The 18,877-nt window shown below is 36.8% G+C and overlaps 1 protein-coding gene across 3 annotated transcripts in view; it reads right to left on the bottom strand.

Annotated features, from left to right (window-relative positions):
- Positions 1 to 2,043: 2,043 nt before the first annotated feature.
- Positions 2,044 to 18,877, bottom strand: part of LOC131072438 (probable transmembrane GTPase FZO-like, chloroplastic) — a 123,968-nt gene continuing 107,134 nt past the window's right edge. The window contains exons 8-11 of one of the 3 annotated variants that reach the window (XM_058008595.2): positions 13,217 to 13,399; positions 11,461 to 11,688; positions 10,760 to 10,875; positions 2,044 to 2,598 (exon numbers count right to left, since the gene is read on the bottom strand). In XM_058008595.2, the coding sequence (XP_057864578.2) occupies positions 2,316 to 2,598; positions 10,760 to 10,875; positions 11,461 to 11,688; positions 13,217 to 13,399 (810 nt within the window). In that variant the 3' untranslated portion in view covers positions 2,044 to 2,315. The remainder of the gene's footprint in view (positions 2,599 to 10,759; positions 10,876 to 11,460; positions 11,689 to 13,216; positions 13,400 to 18,877) is intronic. The other 2 variants (XM_058008596.2, XM_058008597.2) reach the window with 2 other exon arrangements.

The raw sequence follows: 18,877 nt of genomic DNA, 5'->3' as shown, positions 1-18,877 counted from the left end.
ACTCATACCTCCCTACCTGTTGATCATAACATTTTGGGTATTGGCTCTATCCAGCTGTACTCCCTAGGCGATATAACTCACCAATTTGCAAATTGGGACGTGGTGATTTTGATTTTTAGTTGCAAATCGAAATCTACAATAGGTCGTACCGTTTGGGAGGTGCCTCAGTTTGCGTGCATCACATTTGAAGCTTCAAAGTCATTGGTTAGAGGTTTGGGATTGATAGCCTATGTCATCTATTTCATTTGCATTTGATTTGGTATGATTCCAATTAGTTTTGAGTGAGTTGCGAGTGTTTTTTTGTTTCCGACAGTGTTGGACGGTGTGTTTTCTAGCTTGCAGAATTAGAACAACAATAGTGTTTAAGTGTAGTGTGATTTTGATAGTGAACTGCTTGAGATCAACATTAAACTCTTATCTTACCTCATATCTCTATTTTGTAAGATTGTTTCAATAGTACCGATCAATCATTCTTGTTGCTTCTTATTTGTAATTTCCACTGTGCAAAGTGGAAGAGGATGGCTTAGCCGCCTTCTATGTTTGTAATCAGGAAATAATGTATGTCTTCCCGCTGAAATACTGCGGTAGAGTTGATTGGTTGTAATAAGTCCTCTCGCAGGAATACTGCGGTTGAGTTGATTTTGTTGTATTACGTCCTCTCGCTGAAATATTGTGGTTGAGTTGATTTGTTTGTGTGTTAGTGTTTCTTCTTGGCTGGCTTACCGCCAAGTAGTTTAGTTTCTATCCTACTGGATACGCAGAAGGGGCTGACTTGCCGCTCGTGCATTGTAATTTCAGTTTAGTTTAAGGTGCTAACGATCCCCGAAACACTGTATTCTCTCACCCTCACAAATTGGGCTCTCGGTGAACAAAAGGTGGAAGGGTTCCCTTTCAGTTGTTTTGGCTTATTTATGTAACCTTAACGGGTTATTGTGTTTGCATTGTAAACTTACTGAAAAAATAAAAAAAAATTAAGGGGAATATTATAGTACTTAAACCACATATAGGTCTAAATTAAGCCTCTCATGGATTGACTAGTTTAGGCACGTTTTTTTTTTCTTTTGTATACATTAACAAATTAAGGTATGCAATATTTTTATTGTACTTGTGTTTTGTATTACTCTAGTGATCATGGCCAACAATTAAGGTTTGCAAGATTTTTTGTTAGTCATCTTCACAATAATGATGACAAACGATTTCTCAAAATAATTCACCACACCAGATAGTGAAGACGGATGGTTTCAGCTTCTTTGCGAACTAGATATTTATTTCCATTAGGTTTTGTACCAGATGGGAGGCCATTATCCTTCGACCAGTTGGGAAACTTGTCGTCAACTATCTGTTCCCACCCTTAGGCGAACTGTGTGTGGGGATGGATTGGGGGTTAAAGCACATGTTGGGAAGGAATCATATAGTTGATGGGTGGGGAGAAAACTGCAATTCCCACCCAACCTAATCTAAAGCCTCTCACCCACCCCAAGCAGGTTGTACAACCCACACATGGTAGTTCCCTGGAATTGTAGTTTGTGGCTAACCAGGTGGTGGCGGGGTGGGGGGAATATAGCTCCCCATGCAATTTTTGATTATAGAAGGAAGGGATCTTGAGGCCCATTACTATACTGAATTGGAGTTGACAAAGTTTTATAGCGTCATTTGGGTCAATACAAATTGAGATTGTAATGACATATGCTTGTAATATGGCCACACCTAATACCAGACCGGTCAACGTAGAAATGACTGATAGAGGACCAAGATCTCCTGAGAAATATATTATGTTATTCAAACACAGCAATGTCCGAGCGAACCCACTTGAGTTAAAGATAAATTGTACTTCATGCAGAAAACAGGATAGACTTTAACATCAATGGTAGGATTGAGTATTTTATCTTACTTCTTTAAGAACAATAAATTAGCTCACAAGGTTTCAGATCAAGAATAATTACAATCATAAGAGCTTACTAAATCCCAGCTTTGTGACAAAACTATATAGTTCAATTTTAGCAAACATAATGGCATTTCAAGTGTAATATCAATGTCAGTAACTTGGAAAACTAAGGAAATTATAAATTAATAAAATGAAAATCTTGATCTACTCCAAGCAGAGTAAGACTAGCATGAAACAAGCTTCTTTCATGAACTGTGGCAGATTGAAACCACAAGTAGACGTGAAGATATTATGCATCCAGGATATGTTACAGTAAGTATAAATATCAAAATTGGCATGTCACAGTATAGAAGCCTACAAAAAATATGTTACATGATAGAAGGTACATTTCAGGCTCCAGCAAATTCCCTTAGATTGATACATAATTAAGTCATGATGCCCCAAGATTTTGAACTTTGAATTGTAAAATTTGCATTTTTTCCTCCAAATCTTTTATCTCCATTAGGAAATCATCTAAGCAGTTGACTTTAGACTGTGCAGCATCACGATATGGCTTGGTGATTAAATCTACCCTAGATTGTGCATCATTCATAGCCTTCTCCAGATCTTCTTTCATTGCTGTTTCCAGATGAGTTGCAAATGAATCTGCTACTCGTTGAACTTTTCCCTTTACCTCAATTCGGCGCTGGGGCAATTTCCATACACCATATAAACTGTAACACACATATAGAGACACAGCAGACTAATTAAGGTTGAAATTATCTTTATGGGGTAAAATAACAACCTCAAGAGTTCAATGTTGAACTAAAACCAGAAAGGGTGAAAATATCATTTTCCATAAAGAATCTTAGGGGCATTTCACTGTAAGAAAATGTTGGTAATCAAATAGTTAAACCACACTGCTAGATTTCAAATTCTGTTGCATATATTAGAAATGGTAGTTGAATTTGTCATACTTATTATACTTGCAAACTGAATATACATAATCCTGAAACTATTCACAGAAATATCTTATTTCACTGAAGAAAAAATAAATTAAATGTAAAACAAAATTTATATGAAAATAGGAGAATACAAGGTGTTACAGCCTCATAATGATTGCTTTCCTAAAAACAAGTATCTAATTAATATACAATGTATAATGTAATATAATAAGAGCTGACCTGTAAATGAAAATGAAAATGATTTCTCTATATAAGAAAATCCCCACAAACAACCATCACCATTTTGAAAAAGCTAACATAAAATATTTTAGTATTTAAGAGAGTGGTAGGAAGAAATCTGTTCTGTAATACCAGGTCAGAAAAAGAGCAGAGAAAAACAAAAGACCTAACAATAACTTGACAATTACATGTGAGTTCTTGCTGTTAGCATGCAATATATATTTTCATTGGTGATGTAAGGCAGAAAATCTCCAATTGCTAAGGAGTGCACATCAGATGCTCACAAGCATTACCGTGTACTTGCAGAAAGTGCTTACTGTGATATACCCGATGATTACTTCGTAGCATATTGGCTACATTCTTTCTAGAGAAGACCACTGTGATCAAAGTACGATCTGGTGAAATAAATAAAATGCTAAGAGGACAATGATTAAATTTCTAGGAATGAAGTAAAGTGTTAGAAATACTACAATGTAATGTGCAGAAGCAAATTGGACCGTCCAGGGACTTGTGGTTTAAGGAAAAATCAAGCCAACTCGGGAGACAACAAATATCCATTTGGAGAAGTTGAAAAACCAACTCAGACTAATCAAAACTATCTTTTTCAGTTAATTACTCTCTCTTAATAAATTAGAACAATTGAAGTCAGCTTCTTGGATACATACAAATATGTCCACAGCTAGTCACACATCTATCCTTTTGATTGGTATTTTCAAGTTGCTTTCATTACTGCAAATTTATGGAGGTTAGAACTAGCTTAGCTGAATTAAATTTCAGGTTGAAGGACTTTTCAATGTAGATAGTGCTGGAATTTGTGTTCTGAAGCTGCTGGAAATAAAATAGTAGTATAGTTGCATAAATAATACAGAAATGTGTAATTGAACAAGAACAGTAACCACATGACATACTGATTTTAACTTGGGAATCTCAATGTGAGATGTAACAATTTGCTAATTTTGTAAAATTTGTATATTCAGGTGCCAGAACTGTTGGTTTGGGTTCTATGATTGGTGGATGGGCATCAAAACTGTAATGTTCCCTTCTCAGTGATGTGCATTCAGTGGTCCATTGGCCTATTCCGGAGACCCGTAGGCTATTTGGAAAGGAGAATTAGGGTTTCCTATTTTCTAGGAGGATTCTTTGGTGTTTTCAGGGGGTATATGTGGGAGTTTGACAGTTTGAATTCTGGATTCCTTCTGAGTTTTCAGAGAGCTTCAAGATGGTTTGACATGCATCTACATCAGGTGACTTTTTCATGACTTACTATTTATAGTAAGTGCGACGGCTGCTCAGAATGTGGTTAAAATCACTTTGGAAACACTTACTATTTTTAGCAGTATGCTATTTTTAGTAAGTACTATTTTTAGCAGTTCTATTTTTAGCAGGATGTCAGCTGCCCTGTTCAGATGGCTATTTCCGGCAGGTCAGTTTGAGCAATTGGTCTTCCAGCATTTTTTGGTGCTATTCTTGGCAAGGATTCTGCAGCTCAGCTCAGATGACTATTTTTGGCAATTTAGTTCAGAGCCCCAACTCAATTCAGTCTTAGTGATTACCGGCACTTCAGTCTCCGACTCAATTTGGCAATAATCAATATTTGAGAAGGTATTTTAATATATTAATACCTTAGGCATGAGGTATTAATATTTGATTATTTTATGGATGGACGACTTAGGAAGGGAGAAAATATTAATTTTATCCTAAGTCTATTTGGGCGAAATTTGCATGACTTCAAGGGGGTCGTCATGGTGTTAATAAGTACATTATAACTCAAGGCAAATGGGACGATTTTCTAAGTATATTGCCTTAGTAATATTTTTTATTTGGAAGTCATAGTTGGGCACCCACTTTACACTTTATTTTATGACACTTATATTTATTAAAAAGGGCGATTTTGGGTGAATGTGAATTGGGCGAACTTGTGCAAGGAAATGAAATGAAATGCAATGCTAAATGTGGATGAGATGGAATGGCATTTGGTTTGGGCGTATTTGGGGTGCATTTGAATTTGAATTTGGTTGGCAAAAGTTATAAATAAGTGACTTGGGCTCTCATTTTGGTATCTAGAGAAAATATATTGTTATGCTGTCGGAATGACTCTATACTTCTTCGAGGGTGAATACCTCCTAGATCTTTTCTTCCGGTTTCGAGTGTGAGACATCACTCCTAGCTGTGGTTCGAAGTTGTGAGCTATTTGGTGAGTTTTGGGTGTGTTGGTGAAGAGTTGTGTGTTGCTGGTTTTTTTGGTGTTGCTGGTGTGTGTTGGCTGGAAGTGGTTTTTGCTCGTAGCTATCTGCGTGTTGAGTGCATCATTTTGGGTGAGGGCTTGTTGGAAGCGTATCGGAGAGACAATAATTCTCCTACATTGGCATGGCATTTGGAGAACTCTCCAATTTACAATTGCAAATCGAACTATTCAGCCAAAACGTCATTTCTAGAATTGTCTTGGGATGTGTGCATCGCAGTTGCTGCTCTCCAGACGCAATTTTAAGGTATTGATTTGATTGTTTATGTCATATGCTTCATTTGCATTTGGTTTGGCATGATTCCATTCAGTTTTGAGAGAGTTACAAGCATTTTAGTGGGTTTTGGGATGGCTGGTTCTGCGTTTTCATTGTATCTGATTTCAGAACAGCAAGTAGTGTTTATGGTGAGAATGTGTTATTGAATTCTTGAAATATGTACTTCATTCTATCTTCTTTCACATCTCTATCTTTGTAAGAATTGCTTCAGTAGTACTGACCAATTCATTCTATGCTGCATTTCCCATTGAACAAGTGGAAGAGGATGGCTTAGCTGCTTGTATGTTTTGTAATTCAGCTTTGTCCTCCCACTGAGCAAGTGGTTGAGTGATATTGTCCTCCTGCTGAAATATGCGGTCGAGTGATAGTTTTATGTAAAAGTCCTCCTGCTGCATAAGTGGTAGAGTGATTTGGTTTTGTTATACTCTTGTTACCTTGGCTGGTTTACCGTCAAGTTCTTGTTCTTCATCCCACTGAAAAGTGGAAGGGGCTGGCTTGCCGCCCAGTATTGTATTTGCATTGTAATTTCCAGCAGATTAGTGAGCTAACGAACCCCTTATCACCGTATGCTCTCACCTTCCCACATTGGGCTCTCGGTGATCAGAAAGTGGAAGGGTCATTTTTTTAGTAGCATTGCGATTATATTTCCTAACTTTAACGGGTGCATTGTAATATTTGTTGTGCTTAAAAACAGAAAAAATAAGTGGGAATACTACAAAAACTCCATGGGATATCTACACGAGGCAATGGGTAAAGCCAAAGAGGCAATTCAGCATTTCTATGGGCTGAATAAGACCAAATATGAACCCCTATGGCGCATTATTGATCGTAAGAGGAACGGACAACTCCACCAACATATTCATGTTGTTGCTTACTATTTGAACCCCAAGATTTTTCCTCCCCTTTTTTCGAAGCAAATGCACAGATTATTTTTCACCTCAACACATGTAGTGAGAGAATGGCTTTTGATAAGAACCTTTGAAACCTCATACATGATGAGATATAGAGCTATAAGAGGGAAAAAGGGACATACTTTAAATTTTTGCATTCCTAGGAGAACCACTCCACAACTAGGTAAATAATATATATGTTCAATTTTAATTTACTCTTATTTTAACTTTGAAGTTTAACAAAATCCTTACGAAGTTATAAATGTTATCCGTGTAGATTTGCAAAGGGAAGATTACGGTGCCACAACATCTGATCTTCAAAAGCTTGTGGTTCACATTTTATCCCAGCCTCATAGTGCTTCTAGTTGTGAATGCAATTGGAATGTTTTTAAGGCCACTAACTCAAAGAGGCACAATAGGTTGACTCAAACTGCTTGAATGACGTTGTCTATGTGCGGTACAACCTTCGGTTGCATGAAAAGAAGTACAAGGGCAAGATACACATCACACACTTGACCTTGATGACATTGATTCATATTCAAATTGGACTGTTGAGCCTAACAATGTTGATGTGGATCCATTGTTAACTGATGCTGAATTAGCTAATTTGGAGAGAGAGGCATGTGTCAACATATGAGTAGGTAGAAGGAAAGGTTGGTGAGCCCTTGTGGGCAAGTTCATCACATACACAAGATCCTATCACCATGGATGAGACACCTATTGAGGCTCATGTTGAGGATGTTGCAGCTATACCATCTACTTCCACAACATCCTCAAAGCAGAAACAGACTTCTTTGAGCTTTAGTTCCAAGTCAATTCGTCTTCACGGCAGCCCAATAATCAATCTGTAACCCGTGTTTTTTAAAGTATCACACCCGCATGTAAAAAATAACGGACCACCTTTTGTATCCACAAAACATGATATTCAGTCAAAACAAAAACGTCTTCTATGCACATCGCTCAATCACCAATTTCAAATCTCAAACGGTGATAACCTTTTTCACTTCCATTACAAGCTCTGACCATCAGAAATTCAAAACCATACAACTTCATAAAAGCTTTTAGCTATTTTTGCTGACCCACAATATAATTTTGAAGAAGATCTAATACACCACTTCCCACGACATCATTCACTACAGCCCTTTCTTTAAAAAGAATGCGATACGTATCATAATCGATGCCCTTTTTAATATACTGAATAGTTGCCCAAACATATAAAGAGAAACCTCTGCCCCACTTCCAAAAAAAATGCATCCATAATCACTCAAAAGCACCAAGCCAATACAAGACCTTCAAAAATTCAATGCAGGTGTCCCTGACAGAAAAAGAATGGGATCCTATGTTTAGCAAGCTCCTCACGATTTCTGTGTGATGCGTTATGCTTTATTGAAGGCCTTTTGTTTTTCTAAGCCGACAACACTCACCATTAAAAAATAAAGCTTCCCACAAAAGTCGACTCAATTCAAAATAAACAACACTGAAGATAGCCTTAAAAAAATGTTTAAAAATAGCTTCACCACCTGTAGCCACCATAGGACATGGAAGAATATTGACTTCAAACAATATGACTTGGCAAGAAGTTCTGACATGGCATAAGATATGATTAAGCAGCTGACAAAGGTGACAAGTAGGCACATAGGATGCTGATGCAGACACACAAGCACCTCAAACAGCCAAGCAAGCAGCTCAAGCTGCTCGACCAGGCAGGCAGGTAAGGAACTCAAACCAGAAGACAAGCAGCCAAGCACCTCAAGCAGCTCGAGCACACAGGAAGACAAGCAGCTCAATTAAACTTCAAAATAAACCTTGACATCAATGACAAAAATTCCAACACTGCTGTCATGATATCTTTATTGCTGCTGTTATAATGCTGTCATGTTATACCTATGTTCCACGGGGACGCGTCCCCAGGCTTGGTACCCCCATACATGGACCAAGAACAGTACAGGGACGTGGGAATGTTTTTACAGCATACCCTATCCATTTCCCATTCGCAACAATGACAAGGGACATTTCCTGAAGGGACGAGGGACGTTTCTGGGTCGTACCTTTTGAAATGTGATTTCAGAGTTTTTTGGGAGTGTTTATTATTGCTGTTCAGCCTTCGCAGACATGAGACATGATTTCATGCGAGATTTAGAGTTTATGGGCAGACCATGCAATTTGGAAGGGTGTGTGAGCTAGGAATCAGCCTGCCTTCCTATTTGAGCACAATTCATCTTACCTAAAAGTGCCTTGGCCTGGTGGTGACATTCTATAAGCTTTGGCATTGAACTTTGGTGAATATTGAAGTGATATGATGATTTTAATGGTGCTGTACCTGCTGTAACAGTGTCATTTCAGACCTATACCTGCATGAAAATAGCTACTAGACTAATGTATAATTGTTTCTGAGAGATTTGGTTAAGTTTGAGTGTGTTTGAGTTGTTGTTACAGATGTAAGTTCATTGTTGGTTTGTTGGGTGAGAGTTGTTTGGAATTTATGGGATTTTTCCTTGTTGGTCAGACTGTTACAGTGTGTTCTCAGAGCCTTTCTAGACCTGTACTAGTAAATACTCATCATCCATCAAGGTATCATATTTGTTAAAGTAGATAGCATCGGTCGGATGAACCAAATGTCTAATTGGCCTTACAGCCTTAGACATTTGTCTTGTATTTATCCGTAAATCTATCCTTATTATTCTGATCACATATATATATAATCATTTATTTGTTGATCGGTTAATATTATAATTAATATTATAATCAATATTGAATAATCTAATTATTCATTAATTATATCATTTCATTTTGACATTACCGATTTATTGTAAATGATCGCGTATTATTATCGAATTGCATATTGAATGATTAAAGTTATTATAACTACCAACTTGTATATTATCGGTTTGGTTGACTGATTATGTTTTATGAGAACCCGATGATATAATCTTATGTAATGCATTAGTCAAATAGTTGTCGATGTGACTCCACATAGGAGTCACGACTCCTTGTGGAATCATGTCGGTTCCACGAGTCATGACTCCTTTGTGGACCACCATTGCATATAAATATCGATGCCATGCTGTCGATAGAAGCTAACTGAAGAAAACAACATATAATACATAGCACAAGTTTGATCTGTGTAACCAGCATATCATTGACATTTCAGTACAGCAATCTGTGAAAGAATAAAACCTGCAATATTATTATAATAAAATTAAGAATTCGCTATCTATATAAAATATGATCCAAATTTATCAATATTGTTATTTCATAGTTTGTTTTTTGGGTACTTGTTATTTGGCACTATTGTGGGCTTTTTGGGTACTTGTCATTTGGCACCATTGTGGGCTGGTCATCAGCATTTAATCCTCTTATTACGATGTTCATAATGCATATGTGGTAACTTGATATGCATATTTGAAATTTCTCTATATTTTTAACAATCCTCTAATTTTTTTAACAGCTATCCCCTTGAAAATGGCCCAAAAGTACCCTCTTACCGGAAACGTGTCCTGCCGTCCCCTACAGTCCCCGTCCTCAAAAATCAGTAGAACATAGTGTTATACTACTGTTATAATGCTTATAATGCTGTCATGATATATTTAATAGCCATTTTTTAATATTATGAACAATTTCTTTTAAAAACATAAAAATTTGATTTTCCTCAAGGGACACCTGGCTATCCCCGAGACAGTTGAGGGATGTCTGAGACATCCCCAGCAACCTTGGTGATACCTAGGCATCCCCTATGCATTTCTTGCCGTCCCTAATTTTAGGGGTGCATTCCAGGATGTTTCTGGATTTTCTCAGGTTGGGGGGAACAGCGGGGGGACATCCCCTAATGTCCCTCCATCCCCAAAATGACTCAGGGCACAGGGACGGGGGTTTGAGGGGTGGGGACGCATCCCATGTAACACATTTTTCAGAAAAACAAATATATGTATGGCAACAAACCTGTTCTATCATAAAATAAGTGTTTCAAGTAATTTGTAACATGATCCCACCCAAGCAACTTATGCATATTCCATCTAATTTCTATATGCAAAATATCCTGATGTGCAGGTAGTTGTATCATTATATGCATTGGAAAAGAGACTAAAACACACCATCTAACCAGAAATCAAGAGTTAATTTATGAATCTGTTTATTGCACCATATGCATCTAGTATGTCATAGGGAACTTGAACACCAAATTTTATAATACTAGTATGTTGTAGTGCTTGGAGAAATCTAAAAGTGTGTATAGATTGAATTAGTGTAATAGACCAATAAACAGAATTTCACAAAAGAGGATATTGGAAGTGCTAAAAATTTTACCCGCCAGCAGAGCAGAGAGTCAGAGCTAGGAGATCCTCCAGTGTAGTGGGCAAGACTGAAGTTAATACAGAAGCAGATAACCCAGCCACTCCTAATCCACCAAATGTTTCAATTACCTGCAAAAATCACAAATGTGAATCCTTATCAAGATCAAGAACAGTAAGGAAATGAAAAGTCAAATATAATGCTAAGAAAATACACAATGCACCTAACAATTCTTCTCCAATTGAACCAGGAAAATATTAATTCTTCATTATTTAAGATTCCATGAATCAGCTGAACTTGATAACCTGTGGCGAAAACCTAACATTAAGATAACTAACACTTTGAATGAAGATGGGTATTAGATACATGGGTTCTGAAGTTCACATACTACTATGTATAATAATTCGAGAAATGTCAATTTCATCTGGAGACTAAATTATCATTCTTTTTAGTTTGTTAATGAGACAAAAACCATAATAGAAAACTTTCTTAGAATAGTTTTCTAGTTTAACTGTTGATGTGTTCAAGTGGCAAAACGAGGTGCAGGTGCCAGGAACACAAGATGAAAGATAAATTTTTTCCCAACAAGAAAAAAAAGATATATGCAGCCACACCAACTATGCACTTGACAGAAAAGAAATAGAATAGATATTATATTCTGCTAATAAACCAGCAATTGATTGTTTAATCTGTGTAGAAAAGGCTGGAGGGTTTACCACTTCACGTATTTCTTGTTCAAAAAGTATAGCTGCAGCTTTAACATTGAATTCTTCCAACACTACTGTGCTTTTTGCTTGCATTTCCTCCATACTTTTCTCTTGACCTCCACTGAACTCATCAGCACTTGCCAAACTAGAAAATTGATCCTCAAAAAACCCTTTAAACCACCCTTCTTGTTGATCATTATTTGATCTTAACCAATTCCAATATTCTTCAAGCAATTTCTGCATTTACATATGAATAAGCACTATTTTGCTTGAAGATTTCATTAAATTGAAAAAACAAATAGCAAAAACCTTATATGGTATCAAAGAATCCTTTCCAAATCAAACGAAACTGATGATATTTAGAGAAAAATGTAATTTTTGAAGACATTCATGCAAACCCAGATCCTCAAGTTTGCTTGAGGAAGAAAAATTGTCTATATTACTCCCAACAATCCAAATTTAATTAGTCAGTTGTATGATTACATATGAGAGACCTAAGTTTGGCAAAGAAAAATTGTAATTTGAAATTTCATGTGAAGACTACATGGATGTAAAAGAACAAACATCAGCCACTTCCACGTGTTGTTGATGGTATAAAAAACCTATGACAGCTAAGGGTTCAACAAAGTAGTATTCAGTACAAATGAGTCAAGTATCAGAAATATTTAATCTCAAACAATAGCAAGCGACAGCCACTGTAAGATCAGCACAAGGCCTTGGATGCAAGAAAACAACCACAGCACCTTCTCAGCATCCTGATGCCAATGTAGCATAAAAGAAAAAATTTCACTGTATCCTACGAGCATGGTCATCACTGCCACTTGAGAGGAGGAAAGACTTCATAAGGTTGTTTCTGGCCTGGTAGAAAAGAATATTCACATCTTTTGACCAATCCCAAACTGACAGAAAACTAATATAAAAATCCACCAAAGGATTGGAAAAGAACAGTGGAATGAAATGCATTACATAAGAATAAATCTTTTTAAGAAGCATATAAAAATCTTAGAAAATAACAAACATGACATCTCTCTTCCTACCTGCATAGTCCCACAAAATGTTATGACTATTCCCCAAATCAGAAAACTTCTACTACTGAATTCCTCATAAATTATTATATTTCCAAGCATGTTTGTATGGCTAGCGAAGAGATAAAGGTCAGTAGCAGATAAAAACTAAGCTCAAGTAATAGCCACACACCAGTTATATGCCTACAAACATGCCCTATTTGTAGTAATTATAATATGTAAATACACCTCAAGGCTTCAATGAGTATGGAATAAAAACTACCAAAAAATTTTACATTAAAATTAAGAAATGTTATTAATCCCATTCTATACAAGTCTTGTAGAAAAACAGGACATGTCCAGAACGGATAAACTCATCTAGATGTTTCTCATAGCACCTTGAATTTGAAGAATACTGATCTTTAGTTTTAGTTTTAGGAACTAAAAATGAACAAAATAACCTAAAGGATGCAAAAAGTATCACGATAAATAATTGCATCTCAAATTTTCTTGACTCATGAAATTACCAAAAAATTGTTAGGAAAAACTAGAACATACCCATTAAGGATAGATTCTAAGAAACATTGTGACACGTCATGAGTTGAAAGTAAATAATATTATTGGACAAGAAGAAAATGGAAGGAAAACAAAACAATTAATATTAATGTATTATTAACAATTTATATTTACTTCAATATTAACGATAAAAACAAATACTGAATTAATTCTGTTCAAATATCTGGATGGAATCAAGAACACACCCGAATATCTAAAACAGCAGAACCAATGACTTCACTCTCAAAATTAATGATAACAGGCAATGATTTTGAACGGTCCCCTCTTAAGATGTACTCTGCAGCAACTTCAACATTGGACACCCTAAGAATCGAATCAATATTTTTTTCTGCACGCTTTTTTGCAGCTTCAATCTGTATAATCCCACTCTGCGTTAGATAACCAGCCAGCACAGTTATAAAAATACTTCCATTGTATTTGTAACATATGAAATATACAAAAAAAACTTTTAACCTTAAAAGAAAAAGGATAAAGCAGGAAATTTGAACTTAAAACCACAAGGCACTGTGAAAATTTTGGTGTGACCCAAGCTTGGCATATAAGGCCAAACTGGTTTGTCAAATTATATATGAATAAAGAGAAAAAAGTTAACATTATTAACAGGAGTAGCTCACATCATGAGGACAAGAATTCCACAAGTAGCAAAGGTTTCTCCCAGATCAACCCTCTCAAAACTCACTAGAGGATGTAATTGAAAAGACCCTGAAATGCAATCTATAAGTTCATACGTGGCCCCTCTCACTTAAAAGTCAGATGAGGGATCCAACTCACAAAGGTATCTAAAGAAAGAGCATCTGTAATAGACCAATTGCTCCTGCTTTGAGGATCATTATTCAAAAGATCCTACAAAATGTGACTTTCTAAGCTTTGATGAAGCATATTATTCCTGGGCTCCTTTTGTTTCCAAAATGAGTCGTTGGATCAATATAAATCAATGGCCTTTGATACCTTTAAATGCCAAGGTAAGCTTCAGATTTCTTATATCCGTGAAGAATTAATCTTGACCACCAACTTCCAGTGCATTCAATAGGCATTCAATTCTTTTCACTCGCAAGGAAGCATTAGCACTGTTGGATCAACTTGGCTCTACAATATTTCAGCCATTAAAAAATTTACTAGAATGTCAAAGCCGTTTAATCCAGGAAGCGACATCTAAACTGATGGTTAGGATTGACCTTTGTGTGGATACATTGAACAAGGAAGTTTAGTGGAATTTGTGCACCTTTGACTGAATATTTGAAAAGGGATTGTTCACATGGATGGTAGTGTTGATGGTGTTTTTATGCACAATCGAATGCAGAATAAAGTATTGAATACTCTATCCTCTCTTGAACAAAGACTTCTCAAATGCTGAACACGAAAAAAGGATCGCTCCAAGATTTACAATGTCAGGTCTTGACGTGTTGGATAGCTTCAATGGTATGAACTATGATGTGTTTGTTGTACCTGCAAAGGGACTTACACTATTGTTCAAATGATGTTACAATATCGTTCTTTCCTACTACTAATGATTTTTGATAAAAAAAAAAAAGTGAAAAAGGGGTAAGGTTTAGGAATGCTACGATAATGCTAGGAATGCAAGACAATGGACAATCTCAAGTGAGCTCAACTAAGCTTTGCTTTGACATGCCATGAACATCTCCACAATGCTAATGCAATCTTCTAGGGGTAGCTTGATGATTTTGAAATCACTACCACAAGCATAGATACCTTCAAGATGAAGCATATCAATGATGAAATAGTAATTGAAGTTAAGCTTTAGCTAAGAATTGGTTCAATTGACTACGCAGGATACTTCGTCATCGATGGAGTACTAGTAGTATGAACAATGGGAGCCTCACTATCAATCATACACATGGATCTTTCATTCATCTAAAATACTTAAAATCAAATTCTATTCTCATTTTTCTATCTTTTCAAATATTAAGTTTTCCCATAAAAGGAAGGAAGAAACAAGCAAATGCTCCAAAACTCAATAAATCGCCAACACTTCAATGATTTTATTAATTTTGTAGCATCTAAGCAACAATTCTTCAAAACTCTTCTAATCAATCCTTTACAAATGAAATGAGTGGAGCTTATATAAAGCTCCCAAATACAATGAAAGGCCAAGATTAAATCAAAATCAAGGGCCAAGAATTTGCCACCTAAACCCTAATTAGGGTTTGTTACATCAAAACCTAATCTTATTGCAAATTATTAAATATCATCCAATGGGAATGTGACATCCATTTGACACAAACATCAAGGAAAAATCCTCCAATAAGAAAAATGACACCACATGTGATCATAACAAATTATCTTCTAGAAGCTTATTACCCTTATCCTTTTCTTTTGTTGCAAATTCAACAAATCCAAACGTCATGAATTCAATCTCAGTTATTGGAGCAGCAGACAAGTTCTTCAACTGTTCTTCCAAGAAGCTCACTTCGTCTAAGACGGAGGCAAAGGTTTTCTCCCATATTGGCCCATAATCTTTAGTCTTACTGGCAAGTACCATGAATGCATGTATGTCATCTAGCTGTTTTTCAGAAGGTGATTTGTCTGTTCCAAAGAATATGATCTTCACTCTTTCAGCTAGCTGATTGGCATCTATGTGGATTCCTTCCTTCATCTCCTTCTCAAGTATCATCTCAACAACCTCAACAATCTTGTCATGTATCAAATTTATTGCTTCATCTACTTGGGTGCATCCACTGTTGATATCTTCAAAAATGACCTTCCTCATTCGAAGTAAGTTATACCACTGCTAGAAATCAGGCAATTGTTCATCATCTAACATTCCTCTGTTCACCAAAGTTTGCTTAGGTAGATTCTTCATTGCTTGCAATCTCAGCATGGTATATAGTCTCTGGTGAATGAACACAAAGTGTCATAGGCTGTCATGAGGATTTGCGTTCTCTCGAGAACAATTACAACATTATAAAATATCCTCACTAATTCCTTCACAAATGCATTCGCCTTCTTCAAAGTCTCCATCAAGTGAGATGAAGTTCTCTTCTTTTCCAAATTGTCGACTAAGTATGGAGGAAGCAATGGTGGTGGTGTAGCTGAAGGATCATGCTGCCTTAGTGATTGCTTGAACTGCTGCAAGTAGCTTCTCAATGCACTTACTTCTCTTTCCAATTTCTTGTTCTTTTCTACTTCCATTTTCAACATATCATGGACAGTCTTTACTATATCATTCATGTCTTCCAATGCCCGTTCAGTGGTGGGAGGACCTAAATCAATAGTTTCTAAATCATACTCTTCTGTTGTGATCTCACCTTTTGGCTTGTCTACTCTTGGAGTGGCAATCTGTATCACTTGAGATCATGTACTATCTCTTGTCATCTTTGACATCTTAGTTGCTTTCTTCTATTTGATAGTCTCTTGAGTTTTATTTAGGAAGTTGTCCAAGTCATCCAAAGGTTCTTCTTCTATCACTATGACTTCCTTTGCTAGTCTCTCCTTGAGCCATGCTGGGATAGCAGATTTCTCTTCTCCTACTTGTACCTCATTGAGTTGTGGATCTTCTCGTGATGTAGAGGTTACTTCTTCATCTTCATTTTCAATACCCACATACACATCTTTGCCTGCCTTGCCATTAGCTTGCTCATGTGAAACTGAATTGTTTTGGTCTTGAGGTTGTTTACCTTTATCTATCTTCTCATATCTTCTATTCTAGACAATGGACTCCATGGATTCATTTACTCCACGATCCATACTCTCTCTGGGTGGCTGACTTTCTTGAATGGCTACCTGATTCATCTCCACTTCATGTATGAAGAAATACTGGTGGAGGGATGGCTTGAACCTGATTTATGCTTCTTGTTTGAAGGCTCTTTCTTGTGACTCTCTTTTCTCTTTGATCCTCTGGAGTGAGCTGAATGGGCGGCACTTCCACTTAAGCTTGCACTTTCGGTATCTTCATTGGAGGATTCTACCTCTCCAATTAGTTTGAAAGTCAATTGTGTATTCTGGCTCTTCAACTTCTAGATCTGGATGTTTACCCATCATTGTGTGTATGCTAAGACTGGCTTCATCAAGTCCTTCAAATTGGTGACCTCTACATCAATCCAATTGACCTTCACCTCCTTGTCTTTCTCTTGTTCATATATCGGTTGAAGGCGTCTTCCACTATCTTGTGCTTGATCTAGAATGTCGAAGACCTTGCACGTCCTGACGATGGCAATTGACAGTCTTGAGCACATTCTTCTCTTTATCTCGAAATCATCTTGGGCATTCATGAAATGATCCTCCAATTGTAGCTTGTGTTTGTTCTTTCTTCCATTAGCTCTTCTAATATAGCCATAAGGATCAAATATATCTCTGGATAAGTATAGGATGAGGAAGTGAGATCTCAATTCTTCTTCCGCTTTCTCTACTGCTTGTAGGGATGGGCACACTTCAAATGATTGCTTGACTAAGATGCAAAAAGCAATTCCTATCTTGTGTTTGTTCTTCTGCACTTTGTCATATGTAGTCAATTGTCTTACAAACTCAAGCAATACAATCTTGTCGGTAGGATAGCGTGGTAGCATGTAGGGTGGACAAGAGCATCCTTGAATTCTAATGTAGGTGAGCTTGGGAAATGGATATACCAAGCACCAAAATTCTTTACTAACTCTTTTTTCTTGCAGGGATAACCTTTGATGTATGTCGCCTTGCAACATTCTTGTTAAGTGCATGGTGAAAGCATCGTTCACCCTCCTCTAATGTGATTTGCCGAGGTAGTGTAATAGTGTGTATGATTCGTATGCTCTCATCTCTCTAGCTCCCATTCCGACTGGACCTTTATACATTAATCCTACGTACTCATGAGCTCTGGCAGGTGAAAATATGAGATTTGAAGTCATGTAGAATGTCTTAGTGTGCTGGAGTCTCTTCAATTGTATGTCAATGTTATTGCTTATGATTCTTGCCCAGTCAATTTTCTGAAGCCCCAATTTCTCTCTTTCAGTTGATATTGTCTCTATGAAGTAGAACATCCAGTTCTCAAACTAATGTGCTCGAGGGCTTCCTGTAACTCGGTTGAGTAGAGTGATCAAGTCACCAAACTCTTCCTTGAAATCAACTCTATGTAGCCAGCTGGGAACCTTTGATAAGTCGGGTCTAGTCTTCAATACACAATACTTGTTGATTATGCCCAGGAATCTGTCAAGATCATCCTCATACACTGCTTGCGTTCCTTCTTTGCTCTTGTAGACCATGCCTTTGTGATCCTAAATGTGGAAGGCTTCACCAATGATTGTCTCGGATAGGTAGGCAAGTACTCTACCATTAAGTGCCACCACCTTTCTACTATTAGCATCATAATGTTTAGCGCATTCTACTATCAATTCATTGCATTGGATGGTCGGGAGTAAACCTATTGCATTCACTATCCCGCTCTCGATCATCTTTTGTGAGAATCCGAATGGCCTGCTTGTGTATAGGGGACCTTGGAATTTCATGTCAAATTGTCTAAGATTAGTGTCTCCTACATTACTCCAAAATGAAGTGATCTTGATTTAAGGCATCATTCCTCTTAAGTCTTCCTTGCTAAGAGTTTGTCTTGAGACCGCTCTTGCCTTTGGGGCTGCCATGTTGTACCTTAAAGAAGCATCTAAGTTAGGGTGGTGATATGATTTCAATGCTTATAACATCTAAAATGCACCAGGTTAGTAATTCCTCCTTAAGAGTATTTAAGATCGCTGAAATTTTGATGAATTACTAACAACCCTAGGCGTAAGTAAAACCCTAGACTTGTCTAAATCTGAAAAATTATCATCTAATCAAATGAATTGCATCTTTTAAGTATGCTAGATGATCAAAATGTAATGAAAAAAGGCACTCTATGATTAGAACCACATAAAATTAGTGAA

Source organism: Cryptomeria japonica, chromosome 8 (genome assembly GCF_030272615.1).
Source record: "Cryptomeria japonica chromosome 8, Sugi_1.0, whole genome shotgun sequence".
NCBI classification, from domain to species: Eukaryota; Viridiplantae; Streptophyta; class Pinopsida; order Cupressales; family Cupressaceae; genus Cryptomeria; species Cryptomeria japonica.
This window is presented reverse-complemented; position numbering and strand designations above follow the sequence as displayed.